The sequence below is a fragment of the Phaseolus vulgaris genome, chromosome 4 (genome assembly GCF_051622355.1).
Source record: "Phaseolus vulgaris cultivar YP4 chromosome 4, ASM5162235v1, whole genome shotgun sequence".
NCBI lineage: Eukaryota > Viridiplantae > Streptophyta > Magnoliopsida > Fabales > Fabaceae > Phaseolus > Phaseolus vulgaris.
Genome location: NC_143501.1, coordinates 41,786,688 through 41,808,985, shown reverse-complemented (window position 1 = coordinate 41,808,985; position 22,298 = coordinate 41,786,688). Strand labels below are relative to the sequence as shown.

The window sequence follows — 22,298 nt, the reverse complement described above, 5'->3', positions numbered from 1 at the left end:
GAATGGAAGGGTGAAGAAATAAATAGTCTCAAAGTAAACTACTCAATAGTTATAAGAGTCACTTCAGATACTCTAGATTCCAAATTGAAAAGAAAAAAGGCATAGGGAACAAAATCAACAAGATATGCAAAAACTCTTTATTTATTTATTACACTGAAGTAAATGGGATAGACGGTGCCTTTGATGTGGCAGCCACACTGAAGGCATAGCAATAAGCAATAAACTTAAATGGCAAAGTTCCGATGTCATGTTTGAAATACCCCAGGTCCAGATGCCCACAAAAAGATAAAGGATAGGTCACAATGTGAAAGGAGTAATGTTACATGAATTATCCTCAAATGCTAAATATTGAGGGAAAGGACATAGTTTCAAAGTCTTAACATTACTGTTCAGCACCCTACCCTATGGGAAGGTCCTAGAAGAGAGGCAAGCTTGGAGGGAAACGCACATGCATCCACTGTCTTTCATATGTGGCTAAATGTGTCCATCCAATCTCATCAAGCAAAGACAGTTTTAGATCGTAGAATTTCTTTTTGGCAAGCTCAGCATCATCTTGAATTATGTCACACAGTACCTGAATCGAAGGAGAATAGGTTCAGAAGCTGTTGGTGATTTATCTACCCAATGTCCCTTTACCCTAACAAACTATCATCAACAAAATATAACCACACTTGCATTGATGACACGCAAGAGTTACTTAATCGTTATAAATTATCTCATTGAGTTTTGTGACTTGGAATCATTAATCACGTGTTACAATACGCAATGATGAAAAAGACTGATCATACCAGTCAATTTCACCCAAGACCTTTAAACTGAGTCTCTTGAGTGTCCGATTCATACAATCCACAAAACCAGACGACATACTTTTTTCTTTTCAAAGGATATCGTCCATAAAACCACAAGACATTCTTCCTAGTTTTTTTTTTTCTATTTTTCTCAAAGGACTGGCTAATATAGTTTTAAATACTGACATATTTGAACTCATTTTAAGGTATGATTCCTGTTCATGATTAAATATAAATGTGTATTGCTTTATTAATATATCAGTTTATTACTTTAATATGTTATAAAATTTAAAAATATTTTAATTGCACTAGTTTTTAACTATGTTTAAACCATTGATGTCCCTTTGCTAATTCGACTATTAGTCCAGTTTTAAAAATATTGATAATACGTGACTGACTACTTAATAAATCTCACCTAGGAGGATCAAAGAATCGTGCCGGGTCAGCATAATCAAGTAGACTCCAGTGCCATACGATATTATTTGTAAAGTATTAATTAATAAATTGACGAGTTACATGCAGCAACCAATGCAAGACTTGCAAAAAATAAATACCTTCAATGCTGTCCCAAGCCTTTGAGCTCGCCTCTCACGTGTTACTAAGAGAATTCCATATTTAGCTGACTTCACATCAACCCATTTCTTCAGTTCTTTGAAATTCTCTTCAAACAAATCTTTGCGATCATCTGTAGATTGTTTTTTGTCCAAGCCTCCTTTTGCCCCTTCTGTGCCAGCCGAAGTTGGGGACTTATCTACGTCCTTTGATAATATACACCAAGTCAAGTCTGCCAACTTTTATTGGTAAAAAAATAATTAAATGTAACCACTATCATAATGGAACTGTGATGCATTTAAGGAGGGTCTCCGCATTTTCATCAGAAGAATAGTGCGGATGACTCAACTCGAACTAACCAAAGGAGACTATAAGTGAAATGCAAGAAATAAAATCCCATAAATATCATGCCCATGAGAATTGTAGTTTCACAAAAGATTATGAATTTACCTTGTATCCACAGTTAGTGAAAAGTTTTACATAGACATTCAATGAGATTTAATCATTTTATTCTGTCATACCGTCCTATTCATTAACATGATGGGGTTACACAGGAAAATCCAACTGCATGTCTCAATATTTTACACGCACAAGAGAAAAATACTGAAGTTGCCACCTCACATTACAGGATATTTCCTTTTCTTGGGTATATTTTCAATAATTTTATAAGATCAAGCACTACTGCTTCAAATAGCTACTAGGAAAAAATAAAACAACCTCTCTATTAACCTAACATGACAAATGGAACAGACTTCTCTAATAATATCTGCATGTTTCTTCACTTAGTTTAGCGTGTATTTAAATTATTGATGAAAATGTATAATAATTGCTCAAAGTGCCTGATCACAAAAAAGAATAAAGAAGCTCAAACCTTTAAAGACTCAATCTCTGCCAGCGCAAGCCCCTTTTGGTAGAGTGCCTCTGCCAATTGGTCTCGGGTTAACTCCATCTTTTTCCTGATATTCTACAGTGAGAATGAAAGATCATTAAAAGCGAACAAATTGCAAATAACCACTGATGGAAATGATAATATATACTTTGGAAACAATAGGAAATTATCAAGCATTTGCAATTAGAAAGAAGTCCAATTCTTTTTTATTCTTGTAAATATAAGTTATATTATTTTTTTCAAGCATGCAAATATCAGCATACTGAGTGCTAAGTGCACTCGAGCATTCACAGAAAACTCTCTTGAAATGTATTGTACCATAATGCAGAGTGAAAGTAGTGAAAAATGTATTTATCAACATAGACAGAATAAAGTTCTATAATAAATTTGGTGAAGAACAATGTTAACGTTTGATTTCATTACTGTATAGAAATATTTATACCATAACAATTTATACAATGTCTGCGTTTAAATTATTCTACAGAAATATAACTAGTTGAGTCTTTTCAACAGAGTTCTCATATACTATTTGAGAACTTCCAAGTATGTACACACATTTCATAAGTATGTAGTTATATATCCAAACTTAAATAAACAGTCAACATACATAAGAGTATTTTGCAGTTCCCTTAAATAGAACACAGTGTAACTGTAGGATTTAGCACACATTAATAATGGTTGGTTTCAGCACATATTAAGTAGCTGTAGGACAACTGTCCACAAGACAGATAAGCTGTAATTAGTTCATGGGCTACAGTTAGTTCATTAAGACCTGCAATTGCTCTCTTAATTTACTGTCCTTACTGTATTAATAGATTATATGTATGCAATAACACACAGGATTTCTGCCTATCTTCTGTTCTTTAGAAACCATTTCAGAATCGGCAATGGAATAACAACTATTATTGAAGACAAGATTGGGCACCTCTGCTTCTTCTTCTTCTGGATCATTTTTTAGTGCAAAAAATTTTGCCAGCTCTTCCCTATCAATACTGTCAATCACCTCATCGGCTGCACCAATCACCTGCAAATTGCAATCATGATTTTTATAGTTTTATTTACACCAGCACAAACTTCAATAGTATAAATTTTCCACATAAACCCATTAGGACTCAAACTATTACTAAGATAACTAAGGTAGCAAGGATGAGATTATGAAGTGACAAGTGTCAAGTACCTCTTCATCATGATTAATTTTGTCTTTGACATTACTCCTTGAAACTAAACCTTCCAAAATGGTTGCAAGTAATGGAGTGTACTTTGGATATTCTGACTGCAAGGAAACATAACATATTCATGTACTAATTAATGGAAAACTGATTAAATTTATCAGAAAATATAAAGCCCATTACAATTTTGAAAAACAGAGAAAAAAAATCTTGCAAAATATAAACCAATTAACTGTGGGACTACAAAAATAAAATGAAGGCAAAAGACAAATTAGGACAAAATTTTAAGTACTGACTTTAAGCAAGGCAGATAGCTCTTTCCACTCCAAGCGCTCTTCACCAGTTTCTTGTTTTAGGCTTGCTAGAACTTTTATTTTAGTATCTCTTACCTGATGGACAAAGTAAAATTAAAGAACCACCAAGACATGAGATAAACATTGTAAAATCTTTAAAATAAAATCTACACCATGCTATCAAATTTGAGGCATAATTAAATTACAAAGGATATTTACAGTCATCTGTTTCATAACTTGTGTACAATATACATGCATGCTCCACTTAAATGGTAAAGGCATTTAAATTCTATCATCACTTTACCATAAAAGAAAAAAGTGCATACATCATTCACTCATTTCAGTCAAAAAGACTGGGTAATATTTAAGATAATGGAATATTCTAAAATAAATGCTTTCAAATACAGTATCAACAAGTAGAAAATATTCAATAAAATGCCATTGATTTGAATCAAGAAAGGTTATGAACTTCAGTGATAAGATAGTCAGTCAAATCAAAGGTGAATTAGTTAACTTCACTACTACAAGAGACCCGAGAAATCCTCATTCACATCCATTTACCAATATTTCAATAATGAATTTTTATAACAATGCAAATATGGAACCTTATGTAAAAAGAGTATGAATTGAACCTTATGTAAAAACAGGAAACAAATATCCAAAGGAAGCTCTTCTGCTAATGTATGACTTTCATAATACCTCTTCGTTTATGCGTTCTGAAACAGTCTTCTTGGAAGATAAGGAAGAACCTTTTCCCTTGTCCTCGTCAATCTTTCAAAATAATACATGGAATTAGACATTAACTTCAGTCACATTATATAATAGTTGATTCAACTACAGCACAGTCCAATGCTTGCTCAAATAGTAGTTATGAGCATGGGATCTGAAAGTAACTTTATAAGGCAGAGAGTGACCTTATTTGGGGGAACTATATAAGAAATTGTATATGAAGCAGGGTGCTTTTCAGGATTTTTATTTTCTCCCTGACCAGCAAATGATAGTTTCCCATATGAAATTGTCCCTAGCAATACAGATCCCTGTGGAGAATTCTGCAGAAATTTTAAAAAAAGCCGTTATACAGTGTCAGTATCAATAATATCTTAAATGCTGACAGTAAATAGCAATGTACCTTGGGAAGCTTTTCTTTTTGTGGTGGACCAATATATAATCCTTCTTTTATACTGCCAAAAAGCAAAAGTCAACACACTGACACAAGAAATTTAAACCAAGACTACAGACTTACTCACATACCCTGGAACTAGAGATGAGGACTTAAAGGAACCATTTCCCATCAGTGGGCCATCAGGTTGAGAGAAAAAGCTTAACCGAATGACATCCTAGAAACAAACAAAACATAAAAAAGATAATGAATAAACAGATAGAAAGAGTACTTCTAAATTTTAGTGGACCATACGTAATTTTTTACAGATAGACAGCAGAAGCACGTTCTGATAGAGGCATCTATAACTCCATTACAAATTATTTTCAAACAAAAGTGAGAATTACGAAACTTCGAGAATCCAGACAAAAGGTTCTTCAATTTGGGTATGTTTAACCCAACAGCATCATCTGATTTGTGTAATGCAGCTGCCATGTGTTTGTAATATTGTATTATCTAGTAAAAATACCATTTAATCATAGTTTCAAAACTCTCCCCTTGATAAGATTTATGGTGCCTCGACCCCAATTTTATCATGAGTCACATTCTCAAAGCTACTTCAAAAACCTTCAATCATAGTTGAAAAGCTCTTCTAGACTTCAGCAGCAATTGTCCATTTGTGAAATACTTAAAATTGAAATTATAAAATACCTTCTCTTCCAAATTTCGCTCAATGAATAACACCAAATGCCTCATCTTTTCCAAAATCTGCACATTGTCATGCCTGAAACAAATAAATTATAAACTATTATGAATGCAAGTGATGGGAACCAATAAGAACAATCATGAGAAATCATTCTTTATTGGATATAAATGTAATGATAACTCTCATTTTGGCATTAATAGGTAGAAAATAGAGTGGCTAATTTATTATTAGAATAGGTTTAATCATAAATATCATAGCAGTTACGTATTATTAGAATATGTTCAATAATAACTGTAATGTTGACAATTTAGGACAGAGTAAGGAGAAGTTAAATGCTATTGGTTCAACTGGTATTCTATCAGTAAGGGACAAGTTGAATGAACTTTTATGCATAAATATTTTATTAATCTAGAAACATTCTACTTGCGCTATGCTAGCTTTCTTATTAGAAGTATAAATAAATCAACCTTTCAAGTCCTCTTAACAATATTAGTTCACTACTAGCATTCAATCGCTACCAATGAATTAAAATATATTTCAAAATTTACACAGTCAAGTAATGCCATCAGGTCTATAGAAAGCTCCAATGCGAACAAAGAAGTGTGTTCACTCTCATCCAGGGTTTATGCTACGAAAAAGACAAGTACCTCAAATAAAACTGTAAAGTATATTCTCCTTTGGGAAGATTAGAAGAACTCGGATAGACATCCCCACATGAATATATGCGCTATAATCAGAAAAGATAAAGCATGAGATATAAAATATATCAAACAGATATTGTACATGTTATTTTAGATAAATGGACATTTTATTCTTTTCCCAGCTTTCTCCGGTAGCTAAAAAACATGAGATAATTTCCTTGGAGAAAAGTATTTCCAACCATGTTCAAGAGCTACCAAAATAGAAAAGATGTTGGAATACACCAAAGAAACAGATATCATCTGGCAAAGCCCATTACAGATTACACTGGCATTCTCACCCAATAGGTTATAAATCCCACTACTTTATAACCTGACTATCAGTAGATTATAATTAGTTAGACAAAAATTTGCAAAAATTAAAACTCAATTTTTATATAAGAATCCAAGTTAGATGCATCTTATTATTCATAATAATGAGAAAAAGAATATCTAACATAAACAATTTATACTTTTTAGAAGGTAACTGAATATTAATATACCTTGTTTGAGTCAGAAATCATGTAAAATTGGGACTCAAATTTAGTGTCATATATCCGGTCATTTAACAATGGTACGTGAGGTTTTATTTGAGCTCCATCTTCCAATTTGATCTTGTAGCTGCAAAATCTGGATACTGAGAAAAGGCCATCTACATTATCTAAAGACAAATGACACAAAAAAGTTATAGCTCACGTCAAAGTCAATGCCAGTATCTGCTTTCCAGAAGGAAGTTTGTCCCGATCTGTTGAAAGTGCAATAATCTTAGAATCTACTGGTCGATATGGTACCCTAATCTGAAAGTTCAGTATACATTAGGAAACAGGTAAATCTTATTGGTATTCCAAAACAACAGCATAGCATAACAGGATATCATAAATACAAGGACAGAAGTAGCTTTAAAAAGATAACCTTGTTTAGAATTGCCACAGGTGCAAGTTCCTCAGATACCAGTAGAGTTTCAGTGTCAATCCTAACTGGTGCGTCACTACCATCAAGTATAACATCTTGATTGACTTTTATTCCGTGAAACACAACCTGGAATTTTATGTAGACAGTAGATTTGTATCTTCAATGCAGAATGAAATAACTCATCATATCCCACTTTATAAAAGAGATCATACATGAAGCCCAAACAGATCATTCATGGAAAAAGATCCAATTATGCTTTATTCAGAGATTTTAATATATGAAAGGGCAACAAAAAATTACTGTATCAAGAGGAAGAAAAATCGTGTTTATTCAGGAGATATTTCGACGGCCTTCACCTTTTAACATTTTAAGTTCCTGATTTGTTGTATAGATGAAAAATGAAAAAATATCAACCATTATCACACAATACAAGCAAGGTAATGTAAAAGGACTGAGATGCTTCTAACTAGCATCAATTACCAAAAGTAATAGGAAAAATCATCATGTGCCATGCAATTCAAAATGTAGAAGATTTCTCTTTTTATCAAAAAGAAACAGCACAGTCTATCCAAATATCAGAGAGTGGGAAAATTCATCTTCATAAGAATTATATTACCTCAAAATCCACACTCGCAGTCTCATGACTCCCTATGCCACTTGACCAGAACTGAGAAATGACTAGTTCCAATGTCTGACCACTTACTACCCTAAAGGCAAAGCTTTTGGCAGCAGGAGAAGGAAAAGTTACAGCAGTCTCCCATTTCAAAGGTCTTTGCAGTGGGCACAGCTGGGATAGAATACATGTCAACAAGAGTACTGTAACCTGACAAAGTTTCAAACCACAACTCATACCTGAACAGCATCCACATAAAATCTTCTTGCTGTGTCGAAGTCTGATGTTTTCATCGTTGCTTCGGCCCAAGTTGCACCATGGGGCACTTCGATGTATCTTCTTTCTATATGGCCTAGTGAAGCAACAAACAAAAAGCAAATATCCGAAAGTGTTAATTTAAGTATATGCACTTCTTTTTTGGTCTAGGATTAGTATATGGATTAGGCTATTGTGTACGACCCTTGTGCTACACCAGCACTCACCCAAACATGAATAAGATCTATATAAAAGTAGCCTAACTAAATAAGTAGGAGCATCCCCTTCATAAGTGTCGCCCACTGTAAGCACTGAATTAGGGCTATATACATGAAACTATAGAAGAATTGTGAATGGAATGCAAATATGAGATAAATAATTTAAGACAAATCCAATAGAGAAGAGAACGGGTACTGGGGAATACTTATGTTATGGTTTGGTAGCTATGCATTATGTTAAGCTCTAGGGAAGAGAGAAACATTCAACTGAACCGTGTTTCCGACATAACATGGGTGCTTTATTTATATTGAGAAAAAAACAAGCAATACAACAAATAGAGGATATTTAGTATCCTCTAGTACCAAAGACATGGTTTGGGAATAAATAAAAATGTTCTTGATAATACATATAGAATCTATTGCTAATTATATAGGATCGCTCAACTCCTTATTTTATTTTAATAATTATAACAGATTACATGTAGATCCCAGATTTAAAACTTTAGTAGGACACCAACGAAAAGAAGCATGAAGATTAAACTTAACCAACTAATGCTCACCTGGCTGGAATAACATCTTTGAAAAAGAAATTTGTGGAGGCAGGTTAGTTACAGCCTTAGGCTTTGTTATGGTGATTGGAATTCTGAAAAGAGGACCACGCCATGGAGCTTTGTAGTCAATACCATAGACCTCGAAGTAATGAAGACCATCAGAAAGATTGGAAGGATCAACCACTACACTGAAAATGGGAGAAAACAAATTGTCATTAAGAAAACAGAACTACAAATTAACATTAGTTAACAAAAACTCAGTCAAATAACACCATTAAAAAAGGAGATCGATCCTAATTCTATTCTAGTTCAACATAGTGAATTCTATTATAGTTCAACATTGTTGTAAACTACTTTTAATAGACTGCTTATTCCATAGTTTAAATTAGATTTCTATTGGTTTGGTTAGACTTTGGACCATTTTACCTAAGAAATTAATTATTTTTCATTAAACACTTATGCATAGTCTGTACTGTATAAAGTAGTAATTGTTATGTCATTAGTTCACGCAAATTGTGGGCATTTTTAATAGACAAAAAGTTGCCTTATCATTCTACTCCAACAATTTTAATATTGTCTTATCGGTAATCCCAAAGCAATGCTTGTAAGAAATATCTAAAGATATTTTAGAATATGTAAAAGTATCTTAGATGATATAACTCATGTATAGTATATAAGTAAGATCAAACCTCACTTTACAATCTGATTTTGTAGAATTAAGTTAGAGGACTGGATCAAGTTTCTAAGATGAGAGCAGAGTGTATCCTAACAAGTTTTGTTAGGTTTATCATACCACCCACAAATATTTTAAAATTTTCCATTTCCGTCTGTCAATGTGTTCTCTGAGCATTATTTTAATAGTTGGCCCATAGTTTATATGTTATTGATTCTGTTATTATTCTCATTTGTAAATAAAGACCCCTATGTGTGTATTTTACACAAGGGATATCAATCCTAAATACATTTTCTTCATTCTTAATATGGTATCTAGAGCTTAAGGTTAGGATTCAATTTTTTTTGGTGAACCCACTGTTCATCGTCACCGGAGTTGTCACCGTCGTCAGAATCTCGCCGGAGCGTTGTCATCGGAATCTCACCGAAGTCGCCGTTGCTGGAATCTCGTCAGAGTTGCCATCGTCGAAATCTCGCCGAAGCCGTAGTTGCCAGAATTTCCGTCAGAATCTCGCCGGAGCCGTTGCTGCTTTTGTCATCAATTGGATAGCAAGTAGATCTATGGATCCATCTCCTACTTCTAAGCCCAATCCGTCTCTTACCACTGAGCCCAATCCCTCTCCTACCACTATGCCGTCGGTAACTGGGTTTGTAGCTTCCTCGGCAGGGAGATATGTTGCAGATATTATTGAATTACATTAAATAGGGATATATGACATGATTTGATAAAGAAATATCTTGCCAAATATTTCACATTATTATATATTTTGTTCCTTGTTATGATATCTCTTCTTCATTATAAATAAGAATGTTCATGTGTACATAGACCTCACGGAATTCATTATATTCTGTCTTGATTTCTCTCTTCTCAACATGGTACCAAAACAGTACCATCTTCCATGACTTGTTTTGCACTAATCCATTTAACATATCTCTTAGAATTTACTTTACTTTTTTATATCTTTCTTATTTAATCAGATCTTTATGGTTACAGGATTACCTTTTTACAAGCAGATTCAATAGAATATGATTTAGAAGCATATCATATCATGTATTTATTCTCAACTGCGTATAGAAAATGGAATTTGTTTAGTAATACACAATTTTCAGCATCTATTCCATCTATGTCTCTCTTTCAACAATGCTCACATAGGAAACTTCAATATTTCGGTTGCATTAACATTCTAGAAATTCGATAAGCTAGTATTTTTAGAAGTGTACCATTATTTTGGAAAAGGTAAAATCAGTGAAATTTTGTTGAAAGAGGAATGCTAGCAACACACTTTTATCATTGACTGAAATTTCTTGAAAATCACAAAATTGTGTTCCTATCACATGGTCTTCAACAAAACCCCAATTATAATTTTATAGTTTTTAATAAATTTTTAACCAATACTAGTAAGTTAGAATGTGCTGCTAACACTCCTCTCATTGAAATCCTGGGAAATTTTAATTGGACTTTTTGGAAATAGGCCCCCTGTTTTCACTTTCAAGTCAGTTGGGAGGTAGTTATTGATCTTTGAGGCTTGCATTATTTGGATGATCTTGTGGTCATCTGGGTTAGCTAAAAATCGCAAGTAGGGTTGTGCAAGGCAGCAATGTGTCTACTTCAAAATTATTATAAAAGTAAAATTGTACCATGAAATGGTTATATTTGATATTGATTGAGGGACATGCCATGAACAAAATTATGATAACAAAAACACATTGCTTCACAAATGCAAAGGAAGTGTTTTCACTCGAGCAGGAAGGATTGACAGAACACAGGCAAGTTAAGGAAATCATTTCAATTCCCCACAAAATACATACATCAACCTATTAGCATAAAGATAAACCAAGAGAAAGAAAGGTGTTTACATCTTTTTTCGGAAAACTTTGCTCATAATTTTATTAAGGAAGAGCTGTACAAAATTGAAATATTAACACATAAAGCTAAAGACACAGAACTCAAACAATTTGATCAACAGAAACATCGGTACATATCTAATAAATTAATTAATATTGAAATAACAAAATCAGGAGTGTATTAATTTCAGTTTATAACCAACTACAGTAGACAAGAGGAAAGACCGTTCTATCAACACATTCAATGTAAAATTATGTAAACTTATGCAATATATGCAAAAAAATGAAAATAATGGCAAAGCAAAGAACACTAACTTGAAGGTGCGACCATTATTAGTGAGCAATAGATAGTCAGGGGCCTTCACAACTGTCTCTTCTGTAGAATGTAATTCAATGTACTCCTCAAATGGAACCAAATCCTCTAAGTTGTCAGCATCTTCATGAAATTTTGGATTAACTTGAACTGTCCACTGTGAAAATATTCAACCAAAAGTTTGAAACGATTACTAACTGAAATCAGAGGACCATCAGTGAAATTTACAAGTAGCTGATGAGAAATTAGAATTTTGAAGAGTAGAAACGACAAGAGAAGACACTTGCAAAGTTGGAAGATGTAATATATCGGCACGGTAAGTCAGCCAAATTAATTGGGAGATAATTATGTTTGGCATATTGCTTTTAATTTAAAATTCAATAAAACAATTAACTACTGTATAATTTTTCAGCATTATACCGTTAATTATTTTGGAGGTCAAGTACTATGCACCACTATCCCCAACTGATAACTACCTACTTTATGAGATTGGATTAACGGACCCTCTATGTATGAAACTTTGGTTTAATAATCAAGTAACCATTACACTGCATCAAACCCAATGTATCATGAAAAAAAGAATTGAACACTTAAAAGTCAATTGTCAGTTTATTCAAGAGTTAGGTGAAAAATGGAAAATTTATAATCCCCAAGAACTAACAAAATCAAAAACCGGAATAAAAGGAGTGGGGGCAAGGAAAACCTAAGAACAAGAAACATGCAACACATCAGGTCAATTTTTCCTAGACCAGATGACAACCACCCAAAAATAACCATGAGCAGAACCCCACAAAGAATGTACAAAGCCTACTTCATCCTAGATGACCTAGAGACATCAAACGTACCAAAGAAATACAGTAAAGATTCTAGCATGTTTTTTTTCCAACAAAGTACACCAAATACACATGCAAATTGAAAGCATTGCAAAATCCTTGTTTGAGAAAAAAGATTTAGCCAACACTTATGCATACTTCATGCTATAACCGGAAAATAAAATTAACAAGTAGTAGAAATCTTCAAGAAGCCACTTGATGGGAGTAGTATATATAGGAAGAGTAACCAGGCCCTTTGTTGTACATAATTGGACTAAGTAATGTAGGTTGTACAGATTAGGAATCAGAATTATTGTTATTGACAACTGTAAAAACCGATACGTCATTATTATTGTTTTCAAAAACAATTCTCTACTTTGTAACATTTGTTATTCCCTTTACCACATTTCTACTTTCTAAAAATCTGTGTCCTGACTTGAAGAAAACAGGAAGAGAATGACGAGACATGTCCCGAGGTGTTTCTGCTTTCTTTTTTTAAAAAAACTATTAGCTTTGAAAACAACTTTCAAAACTTAATAGATTTTTTAATAAGAAATTGATAGCAACATATTGTAGAATTGTATTAAAAAATATTTTTTAAACAGAAAAAAAAAGTGAAAAGGGAATCAAAAATACAATTCCTCACCATTTTTTTACCAACAGACAAGCCACAGACTCTAATTTTGTTGTTTCATTTTCATCTTATGAATGGCATAAACTAGTATAGTAGCATTGTTAACTCTTCAATTTCTCATCATTTTTATAATTCCTGTATCAGTTAACCAATATTGGATCCAAGTACAAATCATCAGTAATTGGTTTTCCCATCTTTAATTTCACTCTACAAGTTTCAAAAGACCTGACTCAGTCATTGTGATCAACAATGTAGTGGTGCAAAACAAGTTTATCAATGATCTCACCTCAGTAGATTGCATGCAAGCACTAGCCTCCCTGAGGTAGATTCCCCTTGATGAAGGATCTGTCATTAGTAATCATACAAAAGTATAAGATATTTCTCTACCGTCTAGCTTTTCCTCCAAGACAAGTTACATGTAAACTTTCTTAATTTCAATTTAATGTTTTCGAATCTTATTAGTGCATCAAGTTGTCTAATTAATTGGATTATTTATCCATGGGCATGAACCAACTATCTATTAGGTGAAAGCAAACGAATTACTCTATATTTAACACACCCCTCACACAAGAACCCTTAGTCACACAAGGTAGACTGGACCCCACACTCTTATTAAAAGAATGAAGATTAAATTCATCTGATAACATTTAATGTACGGTCTGTTAAGAAGTCCCAAATCACCTGCCTCGAGTCTTGGAATGTGGTTTATAAATCTGTTAGGCAACTTCACTTAATGCCAATTGGTTTTAAGATGAAATCTAACATGGTATCACAGTCTATAGCTCATATTGGCCATCACCTATGCTGGTAGGGTTGCCTAGTTTGGCAGGCAAATGTGGAAGGGGAGTGTTAGAAAAGTCCCACATGGCCTGTCCTAAGTCTTGAAGTGCAGCTCATATATTTTTCAGACAACATCACTTGATTTTAATTGATTTTAAGACGAAATTTTACACCAACTGCCCCATAAGCTTAAGCCGTTAGGTGAAGACATGCAAATGATTTTAATCTCTTGTACATAAATGACATACTACACTTTCTACAGTCACAAAGGAAAAGACAAAAGATAATATCTTTCCTTTTATTGTTCAAATAAAAAGAAGGTAAAATATAATGGTAGAGACTCACTAGTTTTTCCAGATTGTTGGATTTTTATTTGATACCAAACACTCGAAACATTTTGACACTTCTGTATATATTCAAAAGCCCTGTCAAAGAGTATATGATTTGAGTCAATAACGGTCTAATAACTAGCATTTACTAAAATTTCCATTGAAGTAAAAACTGGACAAATTATTTAACTTGTCAACTTGCATAAGCCCTTGTCCAGTGGATAATTTATCCTCAGGTAAATCACCTATGGGGACTGCAGTATTTTCAAGTGCTATCCTCACACTGTATGGACTCACAGGAATTCCCTCAGCCTGCATGCAGATCAATACACACTCGAAAAACTAGAGATATGTGCAAGTAAAGACAACTACATAAGATAAGCTACAAAAGAACCACATGCAAGAACCTTCATTGCACTTATGACCAATGCAGTTCCTCCACAGGCTGATGGTGATGCCATTGATGTCCCATTCATGAGCATACGCCGTTGCAGAGTCCATGTGGGAACAGGAGCAACAGCACCACCCGGAGCACTCACACAAACACCAAGGTCTCCATCACCTGTTGGTCCTCGGCTAGACCTGTATCCATCAAAAACATGGAATGATAATTGATGCTAAAAAATAAGCAAAAAAATTAAAAATGAAGGATATAAGAAGTCATCTAATTAGTAAGTTTTCAGGGAAGCAAAATATACCAAGTGTATTCAAGCCCATCAGAAGGAGGTTCAACAACACAATGAGCACCAGCAGCCATAGCAGGAGACACATATGCACCAACACCTATGATACTTGAAGAAGTACCACCAGGTGCACCAACAGTGCTCAATGCTGGCCCACTATTACCAGCACTGCTCACAAATATCAGACGATGCTTGTTCACCACCTAGAAGTAAATCAACCAGAGTATCAAATACTTAGTGTTAGATATTATTAGATATAATTAGATATTATTTGATATTATGAGATATTATAGATATTTTTAGATATCTCATATTTATGTAATGAGCTTAGCCCATATGTTTCTTTTCCTATATAAACATAACCCTATAATATAGAGATTTACCCTATTCTTTCTTTTCCTTTAATACTTAGAAAATACAAAATAACGTGTAAATGATACAAGTGCCCAACTAAAATCTCAAGTCTAAGAAAATACTTCATTCACAAGGTCAACAAAGCGCCCATAGTCTGGTAGTAATGTTCCTTCACCATAACTCATGTTGATAAGGTCACACTTATGCTGAAAAGGAAATGTAGAATGTCAATCATTAAAAGTCTTCTTTATGCAGGATGTTATAAAATCCAAAAACAAACTCAGCTCATCAAACAGACAAAAATCAAAGACAAATCATATTTCTCTTGTCAGAATATCCAGGATAATTAGCTAAAGAAGGAAAATTTTGAAGCACCTCCACAGCTGCTATCAGTGCCCGAGTTAAACCAGTTCCTGTTTCCATTGAACCTAAGCGAGAATCCCCAATTTTACACGATATTATTTGCGCGCCAGGTGCAACTCCATTCAACAAGGGCTCCTAAAAGCAATATTGTATATCAAAAGGCTATTCCTCATAAGAATATTGCACTATATGAATAAACTTATATATCAGTACCTTTGGGTGGAAAGCAGTAGCTATACCAGCAACATGGGTGGCATGTGGAGAACTGTCAGTTACGACACTCAAGACATTCCCATCATTATAGACATTAACAACAAATGTACAGGCATCTAATTTGCTGAAGACACCATACTTCCTCTCTATCCTGAAAGAATAGGCAGTCACAGTTAGCATTGAAACCATATATGATTTCAATGCATACCCCACTTAGTAGAAACAAAAATGACAATAATTTCTTCAATAGACAAACAACATAAGTTTATTTTTCTTCAATGGCAAAGAAAATTAATTCAGGAACATCTTAATTAAGGTAAAGGTGGGTAACAAGCTCTTCCTCCTACTTGTTAAGTTGCTCCTTTTTTAATTTCTAGGAAAAAGAATGTTGTCTATTTGAAATTTATTCTTATTACATAAACCAGTAAAACATCTAAAATACCTGAAAGAAGAACCAAATATATTTAGAAGCACTGTTTGCAGAATGGCATCTAAACTGTTTTGATGTAAAAAAATTGTTTAATATGATCACGTTAAAATCAAGGGTCAAACTGTTTCAAAATAAATTTCCAAAAACACAACAGCACTCAGAAACTTCAATCCCATTCAACTCATTTTAAAGTTTACTTTATATTTAAAAGATGACATCATTTTTTCATATATACAATATTTATAGTAGCACTTTGTTGTAGTCGAAATAACTCAGGAAATCAAGGTTGGAATCAATAGAACAAGGTTTCCAAACCAAGGGCTGCATGCAGTGACAATCAAACCTAAGGTCCTTTGTGGTAGGAAATTTGTTGCCAAAAAGCATCTGTCAATTTCACGAGACATCTCCAGACAAAAGCTATCAACTAAGATTAACATTTATAATAAATATTAAAACAGGGAACTAAGTGTACCTATAATTAGTTAAAGGCACAAAATTAACAAGCTTCCCGCTATTTGGATCATCCTCCAGACTCTGTGTGTCAAGGGCAACCCTCCAAACCTCTCCATCATGCCAGACAACAGCATCTATGACAGGCCCTCTATCATCATAGCTCTAAAACATGAAACAGCATCCCCTTTTCAAATTAAGGAATTTCAATTGACAAAAATCTCAGTGGAGCACAAATACAATACAAGTATTAATGTTTCTCTTAATTTGAATATTTGAATCTTTGAGAATGGTGAGAGAGAGAACAACAAGAATTTCATTATCTGCGAGCAGGGTGGAAAAGATTTTTCAAATATTATTTCATACAGTGACAATCATTGTATCATCCTCATTCCACAACTTATGAGTGTCCTATAACATTTTAAAATCAAATCAATAATTTATTTCCTATTTCAAGCACAGGAAAAGGCAGAGACCCAGAGAATAAGAAGTAAGATTACATGCTCAGCACTCACCTCAGATTGCCTTCTCAGAATATCAAGTCTATTCTGGATATCTTCCCGGGCCCTTTTAAGATGTATATCATCTACCTTGATGTGTTGCTAGAAAATGTATCATGGTTTGTGTTATATAGAAACAAAATGATATACAAAAATAAGCAAGATAGCTATCCTTAAAATTAAGAGTATTATCTATCATACGATCTTTCTTGCCGATCAAAAAAAAATAAAATCTATCATATGATCTAGTAATTAAAAAAATCAACAGAAACTCAACAGTTTTCAATCATTAAATGAGAATCCAGAAGGAAAAAAATAGCACATCACACAGTGCTAAGTTATACCCATATTCGTGGGCTGTGTTTAATCTTTTAAGGAAAATTCTCATTTGTTCATAATAGACAATAGCACACAGAGGAACTACTTATGAGTACTTCCAGTAATAACATTAAGAGAATACACCAATGCAGTACTAATTAATGTATCAACGGGACACAAGTAGGAAGGTGCATTAACAAAAAGAGAAGATATTAACAGCTTGCCCTGGCAATATTCCATACATACTAAACTAAATGTTGAAGTCTTATGAATACATTATACATAATTAAAGATTCTACAGTCCTGGTAAGAATCAATTAAATTTCCAATGAACCTGATCAAAGTCAGCAAGTTGTTTTACAGCCTTAGCAATTTCCTCCTGGTTTTTCTCATCCCACTTTTTCTTTCTTTCTTTCTGCCAATGGAAAATTCAAAAGAAGAAAACAGAAATTAGATTTAATAACCAGATGCATGAAGCCTAAAGGGAAACTAAAATATTTCCTAAGACTGCAGTACAACCTTCAAACGAGAAGTCAAAGTTTCCGTGAATAGCTCATAAACCAATTTATAACCCACATGCCATTCACCAGAAGGATTCTTCCATGATGTATTGATAACCAATGATGCCCCTGTAAAATAATTTTCAGGAAGATTGAACCACAGACACGAGCTTAATAATTCAATGGTTCATTTCCTTGAGTAACAAAATTGAATAAATAGAAAAGGGAAGAAACAGGCACCAGAGTAGGAGATACATGCATTCACATAAAGAATTAATGAAACAATGGACAAGTGTGTACTTGTCTTAATTTTTTAAAACAATATAACAAGGTAAGCATTTTAAAACCAAGAAAACAAAAAGTTCAAATATAGTATTCAATCTGTAAGCATAAAAAATCATTATCCTGTAAATAATAAAAAAAATGGAACACTGACTCATCAACAGAAGAGTTGTAATTAAAGAACATGCTATTCTATAACTACTCTGGGAAAAAACTATCTTCACAGATTTTTATGACTATTATTTTCTTCAAAACTGTTTTAGAATAGTATATACAAAACTGAATTCCAAACCAATAGAACAAAATTAAAACCAATCCAGCCATTGCATTCATATTTTGTCTCTTAACTAGGGTATCCTATAAATGACTTCTTTAATGTACATGTGATCAAGAGTAGCAATTTGCTTTCAGACTGACCTACTCACTGTAATAATTGTCTAGCTTCATCCCAAAACAAGGTCACATAAACTGTGCACGTAGTTTTCTTTTACAAAATACACCCTGATTTACAAGCAATTACAACAAGAAATACTGAAAAATGCCTAAACGTAATTATTGGTACAAACAGGCTACAAAATGTTCCTAGCACTAACCTGAAGCCCCAAAAATATGACCGTCAGCATCAGCCTTCACCACCTTTGAGATATCAATATCACCACTTCCTGTGCTGAGGAAACAAAAAGTGCCGTTATATTTATTGGGAAACCAGTACACAATTAAAAGAATTATCAGCTAAATCCAACATGAAGTACTTTCTGTTTACCAATCAATGACATCGAGAACTTTTGGTTTTCCATCCGAGGTAATCTGTAATCCATCAGCAGCAGGGTCTACACCAGAATCTGTAAATATGCAAATCTAATGATTGAACAAATTTGGCATATAAACAGTTAACAAATGCAATCATAGTATAAGAAAAACCTGCATATTATAAGAATACAAACAACGTAATCATTACTCTAAAAGGCATTCTAGCAGCGTCAGCAGATTAGATGGGCACAGAACCAACAAAAGAACAAAGTGCAGGTTATAATCATTACTCTGCAGTCTAGACGGAACATCGAAGAAACGCTCTGACCATTATAAAACAAGAAAAATGGATCCAGACTATAACCAAAAGAGAAAATATGCAAGCATAGCTTGGGACGAAAACAGCGTTTATCTTCATCACTAAATCCAAACAAAAAAAAAAGCAATTAAAGATTCGAAGACAACAAATCCTCGATATATAAATGCTGACACAACACAAAATCTTAATCCCAGCACTTCTTACAAACAAAACATTCTAAAGCACTAAAAAACACTTCATTGGCCCAACCAATCCAACATGGTCACCACAACAGGCTCTCTCTCTCTTCAGTCTTCAACAGGTTCTCTTTCTTCAGTCTTCAACCGGTTCTCTAACCAAAAGCCAAACCGCAGAAACGGACATAACTAAATCAAATCACTTCAATTCCAAAACAACAAACTCCACCAATTTCAGCATTTCTTCAATTTCTTTATATCAAGTCCACGACAAATCTCCACAAATGCGAACCAAACGCACAATTAATCCGAAAACAAAAAAAAAAACTGAAACGCATCTTAATTTTGATTAGCTGCACTCTCAAAACTTCAATATAATATATCACATATGAATCACACAACAATTTAAATCGAAGTCTCAAACACAGTCCTCAACTCTAGATTATTTCCAATCGTTCACTTCCAAACATTTCAACATCCGAATTCTAAAACAATTAAAAAAATAGAAGAAGAAGGCGTAGTAGACTGAAAGTCAACGGTGCAAGAGTACCGAAGATTGCGATGAGAGCGCCGCGACCGTCGTACTCAGGATGAGCGTCGAGGAAACGATCGACGCCAATCTCCTTCTTAGGCATGAGCGAAGCTAGGAAAGTGGATTCGTTCAGCTTGAACTCGCGCAGAGAGGAAGAACCATCTCTATTCTTGTTACTGGTGTTGCTGCTGTTATCGCCGGTGGTGGTGGGAGTGGAGGAAGAACACGGCATTGGCCTGTGCAAGATACGGTGGCGTTTCGATGAGAAGCTCTCGAAGGACGAAGCTCTTTGTGTGTGTGAGCGCGTGTGTCTGCGAGCGTGATCAGTGTATTGTGTGAGAGTCAGAGCCTCGGGAGTGATGAAAATGGAGATGGTGATGCGAGGGTGGGTTGCGTGTCCGTCGTTGGTTTTGTTGTGATGAAGAGGTAGAGAGGGTGTTTTAGTAATTTTGAACGAGGAGCTGACGTGGCGGTAATTTGATCCAAATAAATGGATTTAATCAATTTTAATTGGAATTTATACGCATGGTGTGTATTTTGTGCAATAAAGAAGCACACTAATACGATATCGATACACAAAAGTCGATATAATTTTTAAAATATATAACACATATTTATATATTATATGCAATTATAAATTATATAAATTAATAATAAAAATTTATGTGTATTACGTATGTTTTAGAATTTTTTTAGTAAAAAGATAATTTTTATTACTGATAAAAAATTTATTTTTTATTTTTATAATCATAATAAAAATTTATATAATAAGTTTGAGTTTTGAAAAAAAATTAATGTATTTTTTTAAAAAAAACATTTGTGTTAGATCCATACTAAAATTGTTAAAAATTCATTAAATATTTTTTAAATTAAACATTTTATCGATATATGTCCTATGATTATTATACGAGTGTACGATACGGACATATTATTTAAGAAAAGTGTCCGAATTTAGAACTTTCAAACACTATTATCAATAAGTAAAAAATTAAGAGTTAATAAATAAAAATAACATAGTTGAAATTTTTTAAACAAAAAATATAAACAAGTTAATTGTACATTTTAATTCTTGCTTTGTACATTATGTTGGTAGAATTATTGTGAAGTCTTAATTTTTAAGTGTTGTGTTTTATTAAATATATAAAAAAAATTTAGAAAATCAATATTACTTTTTATTAGAAATAATAATTTTAATTTGTAAATAATTGATCTATTTAATGCATGGTAATCTCCACCGAACCGGTATTTTTGAAATTAAATAGAAGTAAATCAAATTAAACTTTTTTACAAAAATAGATTAAGGTGGTTATATATATAGAATCAAATCAGACGGACATCATAATTATAAAGTAGGTCATGGTTTCAACATTAATTTAAATAACTATAATGAATGAGATTAAAAGTCAAATTTTATATAAATAGTTAAAAAGTTATATTTGTATTCGACTTAATCAAGGTTGCAAAATTGAAAGTTAAAATCAACTTGAAATCTTCAAATTCCAAACTAGACATATATAAATCAAATTCAAATATAGGAATACTTACATGAATAAAAAATTAGTAAAGTTCTAGATGTTTAAATTTGTAAAGAAAGTTAGGAATTTAAAGAATGCAAAATCTAAAGAGTATAGAATAAAAATATTCTAAGGAAAGTAACTTGAAAAAATGGTAAAAGTCTTAGAAAAATTAATGTAATAAGAAATTATGGGGTGTTTATTTTAATTTATATATTAAATATAAAAATCAAGAAGTTTAGGAAAAAAAATAACTAATGGCCCATGCAGGTCTCGAACCTGCGACCTTGGCGTTATTAGCACCACGTTCTAACCAACTGAGCTAATGGGCCACTTGTTAGTGGAAATCATTTTTACCTTTATAACGAATGTAAGTATTGATTGTTCTGATTTATTTAATTGATACACTAATAATTGAAAACAACCACTTTATACTAATATATCAACATCTTATATTAAAGATAAAACTTCATATTCATGCATTAATGTTATTTTGATAGAATTTTTTTAAAAATCAGTCTAATCTTAAAAATATATTAAATTGTGAATGATTTAGTTTTATATTTTAGCAATATATTATTAATTTAATGATCACATAATTTCATCATTTTAAAAATTTCAACACAAACTTTAACTTTTAAATATAAAAAATACCTAATTTGTACACATCGTAAAATACTTATAATGTTATACTTTATAATGTAAACCATAAAGAGATAAATTTAATATCGTATATATTTGTATATTTAGTTTATCCATAAATTAATTTGTAAAATTTATCATAATTTCTCTAACTTTTATTTATAC

The 22,298-nt window shown here is 32.8% G+C and overlaps 1 protein-coding gene and 1 non-coding gene across 3 annotated transcripts; both read right to left on the bottom strand.

The window, feature by feature from the left end:
- Window positions 1-123: 123 nt before the first annotated feature.
- On the bottom strand, window positions 124-20,391 carry TPP2 (tripeptidyl peptidase ii). Of its 2 annotated transcripts, none has more exons than XM_068646695.2 (34): window positions 19,996-20,391; window positions 18,964-19,042; window positions 18,794-18,867; window positions 17,938-18,047; window positions 17,753-17,833; window positions 17,116-17,202; window positions 16,623-16,765; window positions 15,721-15,871; window positions 15,520-15,642; window positions 15,267-15,350; window positions 14,806-14,993; window positions 14,515-14,689; window positions 14,298-14,419; window positions 14,124-14,203; window positions 13,285-13,343; window positions 11,555-11,709; window positions 8,732-8,910; window positions 7,938-8,050; window positions 7,702-7,872; window positions 7,086-7,211; window positions 6,870-6,970; window positions 6,677-6,794; window positions 6,144-6,223; window positions 5,502-5,574; window positions 4,943-5,028; window positions 4,821-4,872; window positions 4,606-4,740; window positions 4,391-4,462; window positions 3,695-3,787; window positions 3,407-3,502; window positions 3,155-3,253; window positions 2,212-2,304; window positions 1,343-1,546; window positions 124-574 (listed from the first exon to the last, which is right to left on the bottom strand). In XM_068646695.2, the coding sequence occupies exons 1-34, from the start codon at window positions 20,207-20,209 to the stop codon at window positions 416-418; spliced, it is 3,975 nt and encodes a 1,324-aa protein (XP_068502796.2). In that variant the 5' UTR covers window positions 20,210-20,391; the 3' UTR covers window positions 124-415. The 2 variants fall into 2 exon arrangements, with proteins under 2 accessions (XP_068502796.2, XP_068502795.2); XM_068646694.2 differs by having other exon boundaries at window positions 1,343-1,579; window positions 19,996-20,386.
- Window positions 20,392-21,749: 1,358 nt separating this feature from the next.
- TRNAI-AAU (transfer RNA isoleucine (anticodon AAU)) lies at window positions 21,750-21,823 on the bottom strand. Its single transcript has one exon. It is a non-coding gene; the product is annotated as a tRNA-Ile (tRNA).
- Window positions 21,824-22,298: the final 475 nt, after the last annotated feature.

What these genes read in the sequence shown, in the direction of transcription:
- TPP2 (XM_068646694.2), bottom strand. Translation starts at nt 20,209, where the DNA reads ATGCCGTGTTCTTCCTCCACTCCCACCACCACCGGCGATAACAGCAGC. An exon ending in GTTCTCGATGTCATTGATTG is followed by an intron (nt 18,868 to 18,963) that starts GTAAACAGAAAG and finishes TTGTTTCCTCAG; the next exon opens with CACAGGAAGTGGTGATATTG. An exon ending in AAAAAGAAAAGCTTCCCAAG is followed by an intron (nt 4,741 to 4,820) that starts GTACATTGCTAT and finishes AAATTTCTGCAG; the next exon opens with AATTCTCCACAGGGATCTGT.